The 14,255-nt window shown below is 33.9% G+C and overlaps 1 protein-coding gene across 2 annotated transcripts in view; it reads right to left on the bottom strand.

Annotated features, from left to right (window-relative positions):
- SCLT1 (sodium channel and clathrin linker 1) overlaps nucleotides 1–14,255 on the bottom strand; it is a 171,556-nt gene that overhangs the window by 152,657 nt on the left and 4,644 nt on the right. For both annotated transcript variants that reach the window (XR_015553827.1, XM_004426501.3), the window contains exon 2: nucleotides 8,834–8,901. Coding sequence is in view for 1 of the 2 variants with exons in the window: in XM_004426501.3 (XP_004426558.1) it covers nucleotides 8,834–8,901 (68 nt within the window). In the remaining variant the exon portion in view is untranslated. The remainder of the gene's footprint in view (nucleotides 1–8,833; nucleotides 8,902–14,255) is intronic.

Below are 14,255 nucleotides of genomic sequence, written 5' to 3'. Positions count from 1 at the left end.
ATGTCCCTCTTTATCTCTAGCAATATTTCTTACCTAAAGTCTACTTTGTCTAATATTACTAGGGCTATGTCTGCTTTCTTTTAGTTCATATTTTCATTATATTACTTTTCTATCCTTTTCATTTTAATCTTTCTGTTGTTCACACAGTTGGATTTGTGTGTGTGTGTGTGTGTGTGTTTTGAATACTTGGAGTATTTAGTCCATTCTCATTCAATGTAATTATTGTTCACAATATAGTTGAATTAGGACAGGAGTTAGCAAAGTTTTCTGTACAGGGCCAGATAGTAAATATTTTAGGCTTTCTGAATAACATGGTTTTTGTCACAGCTATTCAACACTACCCTTGTAGCACAAAGGCAGCCATAGATAATATGTAAACAAATGAGTGTGGCTGTGTTCCGATAAATTTCTATTTATCAAAACAGATGGTGGGTGAGATTTGGTCAGTGAGATATAGTTGGCTAAGGCCTGAAATAGAAGATGGCTTGAGAGTGTCTCTTAGAAAAAAAAAAAAAGGCTCAAAGCACCACTGTCTTGCAGAGTATGGAGTTTAGACTCACAGGATATCAAATATTTCAAGTGTGAATTCAAACCTTAAAATTAACAATTTTATGACAATTTGTTTTCCAACTGTAGTGACTAAGACTGTATGGTGTTGGTGCAGAAACACAAAATACCAATGGACAAGAATGGAGTACCCAGACACAGACCTACGCATATGTAGAAACCATATATGATAAGTCTGTGGAAAAAGCGTGGACTACCCAATAAATGCTGGAACCACTGGTTATTCATGTAAAGAAAAAAACAGACATCCTTCCTACATAATACACAATAATAAATTCCAGATTGATTAAAGACTTAAATAGGAAAAGGACATTTATACTAATGAAGGACTTCTTAAGACACAACAGTAAAATACTGATACATTTAACTATATTAAAACCTCTCTATTACATAGATTATCAACAACATAGATGAAAACCCACAAGCTGAGCATTTTCTATGTGTCAATGAACAAAGAGTATTAACAGGCAAAATACAGAAGAGGAAATCTGAGATCAACAACAAATAAAAGCAAGCATAACCTCATTAATAATTATGGAAATACAAATTAAAAACAATGAGATATTTTATACCAATCACACTGACGAAAACAAAATGTCTGACAATACCACCAACTGCTCAAGAGGATGTTTCACAATGAGCACTCTCATACAACATAAATGGGAATGAAAACTAGTACAACCACCTTGGAGAGCCCCCTGGCAATTTCTAGTAAACCCAAAGATAACAAAACTTCAATTTTAGGTATACATTCTAAAAAAACTCTTTGAGGTATATATGGAGACATGTTCAAGAATGTGTTTAAGCATTACAGCAAAATGAAAGAATTGGACAAAATCTAAATATCTTTCAACAGGATAATGGATAAATTGTGGTATAGTAATATAATGGAATGTAGTAGACAGCAGCTATAATGCATGAACTGATGATATATGTATCAAAATATTAAAAATAAAATTGATCAAAAAAAGTAAGTTTTGCAGACAATACATACAATATGGTATCACTTATATAAAATTTTAAAATTTGTCAAATGATACAATAAAATGATTTCGGATATGAGCATATATAGTAAAAATATAGGAGTATGTATAGTATTGAAAAACACTAAATTCAGGACAGTGATTTCCACCGGGAAAGGACAGAAGGAAATGGGCAAGAAAAGAAATACACAGAGAGATTCAATTGTTTCTGTAACATTTTATTTCCCTAAAAAAAAAAAACTTGAAACAAATATGGCAAAAAGTTAAGAATGGACACAACTGGGTGATAGCTATACAGATATTAGTTTTTATTATCTTCTATACTTTGCTGTATGTTTGAAATATATAAATTTTTTTTTTTTTGTGAGGAAGATCAGCCCTGAGTGAACATCCGATACCAATCCTCCTCTTTTTGCTGAGGAAGATTGGCCCTGGGCTAACATCCATGCCCATCTTCCTCTACTTTATATGGGACGCCGCCACGGCATGGCTTGACAAGCAGTGCCTCGGTGCCCGCCAGGGATCCAAACCTGCAAACCCTGGGCCCCCGACGCCGAGCACGCGCTCTTAACTGCTGCACCACCTGGTGGCCCCCTATAAATTTTTAAAAATAAGGAATAATAATATATGTAAAGTATTTGGCATAATTCCTGACACACAGAAAGCTCTTAATAAATCTCTGCTCTTTATTTTTTAAATTTCTTTTTTTCTGAATACGGGAGGAAAATCTGTTAGCTAACCAAGGTATATTATAAGCATTCAACCAACAAGGGAAGGATTAGCTCTCAAAATGCAAAACCTCAATGGACATGTTCACATGGATCCAGAAAAACTGCAAGATGAATCAGACAAACTGAAAAGGTAACCTTACAGAGAGAACCCGGATGAGTTAAAGAATAAATGCATCCAGCAGTCTATGTAATTAAGAACTTATTAATTGAGAATTAATTAAGAGACAAGTGATATTTTAACTTTGAATTGTTCAAAAGTTGGTTAAATATCTTGGGATAACTAAGTAGTTCAAACTTTAAAAACATTATTTCTCAAATTTCTTAGGAAGTTTTATACAATCAAAATCGACTATCAATGTTATGACAGATAGTTGGAGATGGATGACATTTTGCAAAATAGTAATTCAAGCCCTCATTAACCTCCCTCCCACCTATCAATTATAAGTTTCCTAATTGTCACTCTTATCACTTATTTCTCTCCACTGTAACCTACCGTGTAGATAGCACCATGCCTGTACTATTATATTCCTAGAGTCTAACACAAAGCCTTACTTACAGTAGATGCACAATAATGATAAATAAATGAATGAATAAATGGATTTCTTCTAGATTATTCAGAAAATCATTCTTCTAAAAAATATTTAGTAATCTTCTAGTGGTTATTAAATTAAATCCAAACTCCTCAACTTAACTATTCAAGGCCCTCTTTAATGTGGATATAACCTACCCTTCCTAATGTTATTTCCATTACTTCTCTCATATATGCCAAAAACGTTATAAAAACCGAAGCATGTTTTATTCCCTAAATGCAACTCTCACTTTCACATCTCCTTTGGCTTCTTATCATGCCAAAAGGTCCACCAGCAATGCTCTCCACCACCTCCTCTTTTAGCCCCCATTGAAGTTCTTTTGAAATCGTGTCTACTCTTCAATGCCCATCAGATATGCTACATCTTTCAGGAAACTTTCCTGATCTCTCCAACTATATGTGAGCTCCTTTTTCCCTTAATACTCATATTTGGTTTTAAGGTTCTTAGGATACAAATAATATGTCTTTTCCCTGGTTATTTAATATTTGTCTCATCCCATATTTTTAGCAGTCTTTAGGGTCCTATGAAATGTCAATTTTATTTTATACATCTTCATATCACTAAAGCCCCTGGCATAGTGACTTACATAAAGGTGGTGCTCAATATACATTGGTTAAACTGAGTTCCGTAAAGACTCTATTCCGAAACTATTTTCGAATGATAGTTGCTAAGGAAATACAAATGTAAGAATAAATGACCCAATAATCTAAAATACTTATAAAAGTTATAAGATTCTGAAAATAAACATAATAAATCAAAATATAAGAAAAATATTTGAAAGAATAAAAATATAGATTCAGCAATCCCTTCCTGCTTGCTAGCAAAACTTTTAGAATAAGAGACTGCATTATTTAATTCAAGACCTAGGTGAAAAAATTAGGTTGGGAGAATAAGATTGAAATTCACTACAAAAGCATTTATATATATCCTTTTTATATTCTCTAAAACAAAATTTAAACAAACTACACTAAACAAAAGAAACATTTACAGAATCTTGAATAATGGATACTGTACAATTAGTTTCTATTTATTTTATACTATACAATTAGTTTCTAATTATTTTGACCCCACCTGAGATAATGGTGATGGTATATCACAGAAAGAATGTCAATAACATTGGACTGTAGTTGGGTAAACAAATTTTCTGGACACTTTTCTGTCTCTAACAAAACTACGTACTCTCTAAGTATCCTAATCATAATCCTGAATGTTTAATTTTTTGCCCCTGACTTTAATCAGTATCACTGGCTATCAAATATGTAAACGGCATCCTTTCTCCATCCTTTGGAAGAAAATAAACTATACGCTGACCAGCATTTTGTAAAGGTGTTCTTACATATTTTAGAGGGTTGCAGCAAATCCCTTAAGATTTGCATTCATATCATGAGGAGATTGATTTTCATCATTTATCAATAAAGGTTGATGTATAGCATAAGAAATTGCTAAACTCTTAGAGTCAGACTCTTTCTAAAGTGCTGAATCATTGATTTTCTAACATAATCATGGGATGATGCAAAATCAACTCTAAGGTTTCACTGGAGTAATTCATCAGATGGAGAGCCTAGAACTGCACTGTCCAATGCAATAGCCATAAGCCACATGTGTCTATTTAAACTTAAATTTCATTTATTTAAAGTGAAATTAAATAAAAGATCTGTCAGTTTTACTAGTCTAATTCCAAGTGCTCAAAAGTCCCATGTTACTAGTGGCTACCATATTGGACAGTACAGAATTATACAACATTTCCATCATCATAGGAAGTTGTACTGGACAGTGCTGGTCTAGAAAGTTAGTAATTTGATTCAATTGGAACAGTAGAGGTAGTTTGTTATATTTTATCTATTGAGTCTTATATTTTTTAACTCATGAGCAACAAGAGTAGCCCTACTCTTCCTTTCAATGTAATTTTCAAATAACTATTGTTTGATTACAGTTGGGACCAGCTCCTATATATTGTACAAGACATGCCAAATTCTTTCCTGCCTCAGGGCTTCTTTTTGGTCCATTCTTTGGCTTATTCTTCACTTTCAGTGCCAGTTTAAATGTTACTGGCTTAGAGAGGCCTTCTCTGACCTTTCTACCCAAAATAGGTCTCAGCCACCCCTTCACCACCACCACACTATATACACATTAATCTCTATCTCAACACCCTATTTTTTTCATAGAATATCACAATTTTAATTACATAATTCATCCATATATGTTCCACTGAAGGAGGATCCTTTGTCTATCTTGTTCATGTCTGTGTCACCAGAGCTTACTTAGCACAGGCACGCACTAAAGATCTGTTGAATTAATAAATTAATGTTTGTTGAATCAATGAATATATTTGCAGCAAGACTGTCTTTCCCCTCCAGAACCACCTCAGACGTCCTCGGACTATGCTTTTACGTTATTCCTTCCTTTTTCTTTCCAGTTTATGTGTTTCCTTTCTTTCTCAGCAGACTCTCTCTCAATTTTTTTTTAACTTTAATTTTGGGTTCAAGAGGTAATGAATAGAAAGAGAAGTCCTAAGCTAGAAGAAGATATTTTTAGGAGAGTTTTCAGGGAAAATAAACTTATTTTTAATATTAACCCTGTCCCTCCAGCAAGCACGAAGAGAATCAAAACACTAATTCCACTGCTCAGGGCACACATGTACTAGTGTGGCAGAGATTACAAAGAGGATTTAATTAGTTTGCATGTGAAAAAAGACAGGTATTTGGGGGAAAAAAAAGTAGAAGGAAAGAATTGGGAAAAGAGGGAAATTTTCCACTTACCTTCTCGAATAAAATCTTTTAGTATTTGTCATCCAGTGCCCACTACTATACTCTCAGAGAGCAATGCCACTTGACATACTTTTTATTTATACAGAAAACACAAAATGGGCCAGCCTGGTGGCCCAAGCGGTTAAGTGCGTGCACTCCGCTGCGGCCGCCCGGGGTTCACCGGTTCGGATCCTGGGCATGCACCGAGGCACTGCTTGGCAAGCCATGCTGTGGCGGCGTCCCATATAAAGTGGAGGAAGATGGCCACGGATGTTAGCCCAGGGCCAGTCTTCCTCAGCAAAAAAAGAGGAGGATTGGCAGATGTTAGCACAGGGCTGATCTCCTCACAGAAAAAAAAAAAGAAAGAAAGAAAACACAAAATAATCAAAGAAAGACAACTAAAGTTCACAACAACCCTGAAGGGATCATTCGAGAAACTAGCTGTTATTTAAAATATCTTTAGAAGGTTACATACAATCATAAAGGGAAAATATTTTTTAAAACATGAATGCATTATGAAAGTATAATGAACCAAATATATTAAATATACAAGCTATTCAACATATTGGAAGACTCCAATTTTCAGTTTAAATTCACAGAATTTATGTATCATTAGTTATTGTACAGGTATCGTGTATTTCCCTAAGAAACAGTACTACACAAAAAATCTTAAGGCAATTCACAAAACTTACTTTGTTCCAAAAGAAACCTAAATGACCATTATGTAGTAACAGCACTAAACAATTTTAACTATCACTTATAACACAGTGTCTATAGAAAATAATGTTTGAAGTTCCAACTTAAAATACAAGAAATAAATATCAAACTCCTGCAGCTTTGTTTTTCTAATACTAGAAAAACGTTTCATAAAGTAGGTCCATTTAACACAAGTCCTGGCGATTCTATGGTACCTAGTGTGAGGAAAGAGGAGGGCATTTCATTGGGATTTTATCTTGAAAAACAGAACTGAAAAGCTTGAACTATCTGTATTTCCCAAGCTTATCATAACTTTTTTTTTTGAGAAAAATTGGCCCTGAGCTAACATCTATCGCCAATCTGCCCCTTTTTCTTTTTTCTCCCCAAAGCCCCAGTACATAGTTGTATATCCTAGTTGTAGGTCCTTCTAGTTCTTCTATGTGGGATACTGCCTCAGCACGGCTTGATGAGTGGTGAGTAGGTCTGCGCCCAGGATCCAAACCTGTGAACCCTGGGCCGCCGAAATGGAACGCACGAACTGAACCAGTACACCACCAGGCCGGCCCCTTATCATGACTTTTTACATCTCCACTTTCACTGTATTTGGTAGAAAGAGCTCAACGATATTGGACGATAAGTAGGTAGGAGGGAAGGAGAGGAAGGATATAGTTGTTTTATTCATTCAACAAATATTTATTGAGCACCTACTAACAAGAATTGTTCTAGGCATCTGGAAAACACAGCTGAACAAAAAAGGCAAACAAATTTACAAAGAATTTCTACTGTTAAGCAGCAATGACTAAAGTTACAGTAACAAGAGATCTGAGCCAGTGCTCCTGGGTCCCACATACCCTTTGATAATGGTTTCCTTTTACTTCTATGTCTTCCTTTGCTACAACACAAACAAACAGAAAAAAAAAATCCTCCTGAACATTTTTTCAGAAACCAGAATAATGTTTCTGGAATGTAGAACCCACAAAAGATGTACTACATATAGCCAAGGACATGGACCTTATTGCTAGAAAGCAGATTGATCTCCTTCTCATGCTCCCATATCACCTCCCCTCTCACTACTGCAAACCATGCAATGAAAGGCAAGACCCATGGGGATTGGAGTCTTGAGAGACAGCAACATGTTCTGGAGAGACGGTGGACTGCAGAGGAATCTTAGGCAGTAAGAATACACTACCACTAAAAATAAGAGATAAGAATCAAGATTTGATTGCATGACTACAAGAATAGTACATGTAAGAGAAGATCATGAACCTTCAGAGAATTAAAGGAGCTATAATTTGACCAGAGTACACTATTAAGTAAGGGAAGACTTGTCCCTACTTGGTATGTTACCGTCAGGCTTTAATTAATTATAATCACAATGCACAAGGCAGGTGCATCTAAAGGGCTGTCGAGAGTCATTGTCTGATTTGGTAAAACCATCTTTCATAATCAAGTCAGCCATAGTGTCATTAGATATGATACAATATCATACCCAGAGGTCTTCCCAGGCATTAAAATCAATCTTTTCTTTGAATCCTCTTTTCAAGCATATTCTATAAGACATTGAGCAGAAGCAAAAGAACCTAAGAGTATGAGCAAAGTTTAGAGGCTGCTGGATTATGAAAAATTCTCTATCACCTAAATGATAACAGTTCTTAGTTAAGTATGAATAACAAAGTAACACAAGAAAAATAACATCACGACTAATATAGTGAATACTGAATGGATAGTTTCAAGACCCTTTGGATTCTGAGTCTGGTCTTTGGAAATAAAAACACAGACTAGTAGGCTAAATGTTGAGTATACATTAGCATAAGGGAAATATCTATAAAGATAAGTACGCTCAAGTCAATCAAATAAACTATTCCTTTTTTAGTACTTTAAAAACAATCTCCTTTTTAATATCTTAAAAACAATTTCAGTTTTAATTACAAGATTCATTTATGTGAAAAGCAAAACACTTCCTTATTGATCACTAACCTAGGAGCTACTACTTTTCTTTTAATATTCTGTAACTCAGAGTGTATCAATAAGTATACCTTACTGGTCAAAATTTTTTTTAAACACAGTATTTAAGTAAAAACATGCACCCAAGGAAAGAAATATTAAAAATAATGCCATATATTATTTACTGTTTTGAGTTAGTTTATGCTCTGTCATAATTCATGAGAATTCAGAGTTTACGCTTACTGCTGAATCTAGCTTGAGAAACAATTTTAGGATGTTTCAAAACTTCAGTGAATACCCTTTTAGAACTCAGACATTTTAACACTATACATAATATGTAAGCTCCAACTCTGAAAAAAAAGGGCAATTTCTATGGTCAAAGAATTTACATTCGTTAAGCAAAAACAAGCTTTTCTCTTTACAAGAATCAAAGCTGTAAGCAAAATTTCAAAGCACTATAGGCAACTTCACATGAGAATAATCCTAAATAGAATTTATTTTGCATTCACATTTATGTAGATATGTTTACAACCAAATTTGAACCTACTTTGTTAGACTTTAATTAATTTATGTACCTGGATCGATGAATATTTGGAAAAATTTTCCACTTGATACCGCCTAAGAACTTCATTTAGTCTTTGATCTGAAACAGAGAAAAACCAATTTGTCATTCATTGGGTAATGTTCAATATTTAAAAACTAGAAATAAAGTAGTTATTTGATATATCCAATGCAAAACTGCTAGTCTCCACTGCTTCTCAAAATAAAATGAATCATCAATTTCAATACACCATTTTGGAATTTAAGATCAGGCCCTTCCATACACGTAAGCCAACTAACTATTGCCAATGGGAAAAAGAATGCTGCAAAGAACTAATTTTTCTGATTTTATAAATTTTAATTCTCAGTCTCTCCTGGCTTGCTCTGCAGGTTAGCAAAAGTCAAAAAATATTCTCCACATTCTTTTTTTTGTTCCTGCTACTAGACATGAAAAGAGTTGGAAAGATAGGCTGTAGCTAAACTCCTTAGAATTGTTAAAATCTTCTGCAGTTCTCTTCCAGGACAAACCTCCACATTGAGGAGAAGCTGTAGGACAAAGAATCCAAATTAAACAGGTGTGGGCATGAGACAATGGAAAAAAGGTCCAGAATAAAGCCAAGAGCTCTCAGCAAGTACAAGGTGATATTTTTATTCACATCAAGAATAGAAACATACAACAGAACACAGAACTCAACAAATGTACAAAACTCATTCTTTCAAGATCACATGGAATATTTAAAACTGATAATTTGCTGGCAATACAGCAAGTTTCAACAAGTTTCAAACTACTGAAGCCAAAGAGAGTATGTTATCTGACAACAGTTAAATTAAGCTAGAATCAAAAAGTAAAGAGAAAATCTCCATAAATTTTGAAGTTAAGAAATTACTTTTCAATAACCCATGAGTCTCTGGAGGAATTACAAAACAAATTTGAAAGTATTTTGAACTGAATGATAGTGAAAATGTAATACCTGGAAACTTGCTTAAAGCGAAATGTACAGCTTTAATGGCATACACTAGAAAGAAAGGCCGGAGTCAAGGAACAAGTCGATTCCAAAAAGTCAGAAAAAGAACAGCAAATTAAACCCAAAGAGAGTCAAGTGAAGGAAATAATAAAGATAATTTATCCCCCCAAAGAAATAGAAAATAAACACACGAAAAAGAGGATCAACAAATACAATTATCTCAAAAATTATAGAAAAAGTATCTGATGCAATTCACGATATAGTCATGATAAAGCCTTAGGAATACAGGAATAGAAAGGAATTTCCTTAATATGATAATAAATTCCTACATAAATGCACTTAAGGGGGAAAATGTTGAAAACTTTCCCTTGGAAATTGGGAATGACACAATGATAAATTGTCTTGACATTTATTCAGACCCTACTGGAGATCTAAGTTAACACAATAAGGCAAGTAAAAGAAATAAAAGGTATAAAGACTGAATAGGAAGAAAAACTGTCATTATCCGTAGTTATGAGTATGTGGGAAATCCAAAAGAACACACAGATAAATTCTTAGAATCAATCATTAATTTTAGCAAGGTTGTTGGATATAAGGTCAATATACAAAAATTAATTATATTTCTATATACAGGCAACACAAAGTTAGAAAATAATAAAAGATGTCATTTACAATACCATCAAAAATATCAATGTCTAGGAATAAATCTAACAAAAGATGTATAAGATTACTGCACAGAAAACTATGAAACAGTCAGGAGAGAAATTAAAGACCTAAGTAAGTGGAGAGAGATACTGATGGTTTACAGGAGTCAGTATTGTGAAGACATCAGTTCTCCCCAAATTGAGCTATAGATTCAATGCAATCCCAATTAATACTCCAAAAGAGGATAGATATTGCAGAAATTTAAAAGTTGATTCTAAAAGATAGGTGGAAATGCAACAAGAATAGCTATGATATCTTTGCAAAAGAAGAAAAGAAGGAAGGACTTGCTCTATCAAATATCAAGATTTATTAGAAAGTTACAGTCATTTAGAGAGTGTGATAGTCATATAAGAATAAACAAAATTGACCAACAGAAGAGAATATACTCATGTGTACATGGGGACTTGAATTAAGATCAAAGGGGCATGGCAGAGCAGTGAGAGGGAAAGGATAATCTTTTTGTAAGTGGTTCTGGGTCAACTGGATATCCTCATGGAAACAAATAAAACATCATCCATAAAAATTAATTTGATGTGAAATGAAGATATAATTGTGAATGCCAAAATAATAAATTCTAGACAAGAACAAAGAGAATATCTCTACAAACTTAGGGTAGGGAAAGATTTTTTAATCAGAATACAAAAAGCACTAACCATAAAAGAAAAAAACGGATAAACTTGACCACATTAAAATTAAGAACTTCTGTTCATAGAAAAAAAAATGTTAAGAGAGTAAAAATGCAAGCGACAACATGGAGAAGATATTTCTAACACATATAACCGCCAAACAGCTTGTATCTAGAATATACAAAAAACTTATATGAATTAAAGGCATTGTGACAATCCTATAGCAAAGGGGTATGAAAACTTGAATGGGCACTTCACAAAAAGGTTACCCAGGTGGCCAATAAACATAGAAAAGCTGCTCCACCTCATTAGGCATCAGGAAAATACAAATTAAAATTACAATAAAATAACGAGCTAAAATTAAAAAACAAATGGTGACAATGTGGAATAAAGAAAACTCCCATACACTGCTGGTGGGAGTGCAAAGTAGTGCAATTTTAAAATTAAACATACACATAATTCCTAGGAATTATACATAAGCAAATATACATATATATGCAATACATATTAACTACATATACATATAAATTTTAAAAGTCTATATAATGTACATACATATAGTGTATACATTCTATGTTGGGAACTTCAGATAATAGTTTCTTCCTTGAAAGTACACATAATTTAGTGGAGAAATATGGCAGACATATGTGATTCTGATAAAGAAACAAGAAATTATGGAATAGTAATAACGTAAATGGTTTTTAACTCTTTGTTGAGTTTAAAAGGAATTATCCACAATTTTTTATTGTTACCCTCAGAAATTTTAAGACACTTATTTGACACATAGTACCAAAATTTTACCACCACTATGGGATCTGGTTTCTGCCTATTACACTTCTTCCCTATCAGTCTCAAAAGGAGGCTGGAGTTATGGCCATGGGTATAATAATTCCAATATAAACTACTGCTTTTTTCTACTATCATGATAGGGTTTTCAAATAAGAAAAAACACTAAATCTGAGTTCTCAGTGATTAAAATAGATTAGAAGTCAACTGTGGATTAATAATGAGGGAAACACATTCACTCTTCACAAGATTGACTTTAATCTGGAGAAAAATAATTTTTTTTTTAATTGCTGAGGAATATTCGCCCTGAGCTAACATCTGTCGCCAATCTTCCTCCTTTTTCGCTAGAGGAAGATTAGTCCTGAACTAACATGTGTGCCAATCTTCCTCTATTTTATATGTGGGTTGCCATCACAGCATGGCTGACAAGTGGTGTAGGTCAGCGTCCAGGATCTGAACCCGTGAACTCAGGCTGCCGACGTGGAGCATGCTGAACTTAAACATTAAGCCAGGGGGCTAGCCCCTGGAGAAAATTTTAATATAACTTAAATCTACTATTTCCTTTATACATTCAACAAGTACTTATCTCACTGTTGTTTAATTTGCATTTTCTGGATTACTGATGAGATTGATATCTTTTCATATTTTTAGTAGTTCTTCAGGTTTTATTTTTTGTAAATGGCGTGGTCATATTCTTTAACTATTTTTCTATTAGTGTGAATGTATTTTTGTTTTTAAAAGATCTTTCTAAATTCTGGATGCTAATAAACTCTTGGTTATATTTCTTGGTTATATATACTCCCCTTCTGTAGTGGGGCTAGTCATTTATTGATGATGACTTTCATGATACCCAAGTTTTTATTTCTAATGTAGTCTATTCACATATCTTTTCTTCCAGTCAAAAATGTTTGTGTCTGTTGAAGAAACCTTCCCCTATCCTAAGATCATAAAGACACCTTCTTAAATTTTTTTCTGAAAGTCTAAAGAGAATTTATTCCTTCAATCAACCTGGAAATGATTTTTCTATGTGGTGTGGAAAAGGTACCTTTATTATTTTTTCTTTCCTATTTTGATATCCAATTATCCCAGCACCATTTGCCGGATAGTCTATCCTTTTCCCACTGATTTGTCTGTTCTTTCAGATAACAAGTGATTGTGTATATATGTATCTTTTTTCTTCTCATTTATCCCACTGATCTATGTATTTATCAATCAATATAATAATGACTTAATAATTGGATATTTATAATAAGACTTAAAAGCCGTTAAAATGCAACTTCTCACCTTGATGTTCTTTAAAACTCTCTTTGCTCTTCTTAGCTCTTCCACATAGATCTTAGAACCATGTTGTCAAAACTAAGTTTGGATTGCATTGAATCTACCCATTAATTTGTGGGAGAATTGACATATTTACTATATTGAGTGTTCTAGCCCATAAATTTGATACATTCCGCAGTAATCTAGGCCTTCTTTTACAAACTCAAAAATTTTCTAATGCTAACTGTCTTTCCATTGCCAGGATGAACCCAAAACGAAAACGGTTGTCTGTATATGTATATATCTACACACCACACAAACACACTCATTGCTGGATTTGATTTACTAATATTTTACTTAGGATTTTAGTTGCTATGTGCATAAGTGAAACAGGCTTATAATTTTTTTTTCTTGCAAGTGTCTTTGTTGGGTAGGAATACAGACATTGAAACTAGACTGCCTGGGTTCAAATCTCAGCTCAGTCACTTATTATGAGTTAACCTTGAATTTGTGGTGGCATTTATCCAGAGAGTTGAGATTTTATCTACGGTTATTGAACAGTTGGGAAGGAGAACTATAAAGGCAAACTAAACAACTGATCTAGGGATGAGGTATTACTGGGCATGTGCTACAGAAAAGCAGGGGCATAATCATATTAAGATTACTGACAAGTGGGCATTCGAACTAACGCGCAATGGGTATAGCCTGTGTAAGTAGTAAAAACAAGCTGGGAAGGAGTTACAAAATGGAAGAAAATGAGTTCAAAGAATAGAGGTCCTGATGAAGTCAAAGAAGAGTTATAGTGGGAGTAAGATACTTGTGTTTAAGATTCCAAAAGTAGGGCAACTTGAAAAGGACTTCTGCTTACATCCAAGATGAAGTAACAAGGACCACCTTCCCGCCAGGCACTACCAAAAAACAAATAAATAAATGAAATAATAATTTGCAAGACACCAGACATCAGACAAGGATGATGAGAGAGACAAAACAAATGAGGTGAGCCCTATGATTGCCCCAGCTAAATGACGTGAGAGACTTTCCAGGCCATGGTACAAGGAGGGAAAATGCAGGTAGAGATTAGCAGACTCTCTGAGTTAAGGAGGTGGAGCTGAGAGTCA

Source organism: Ceratotherium simum, chromosome 12 (assembly GCF_057802395.1).
Source record: "Ceratotherium simum simum isolate JZ-2026a chromosome 12, ASM5780239v1, whole genome shotgun sequence".
NCBI lineage: Eukaryota > Metazoa > Chordata > Mammalia > Perissodactyla > Rhinocerotidae > Ceratotherium > Ceratotherium simum.
The sequence above is the reverse complement of the archived record's forward strand: the minus strand, read 5'-3'. Positions and strand labels throughout refer to the sequence as shown.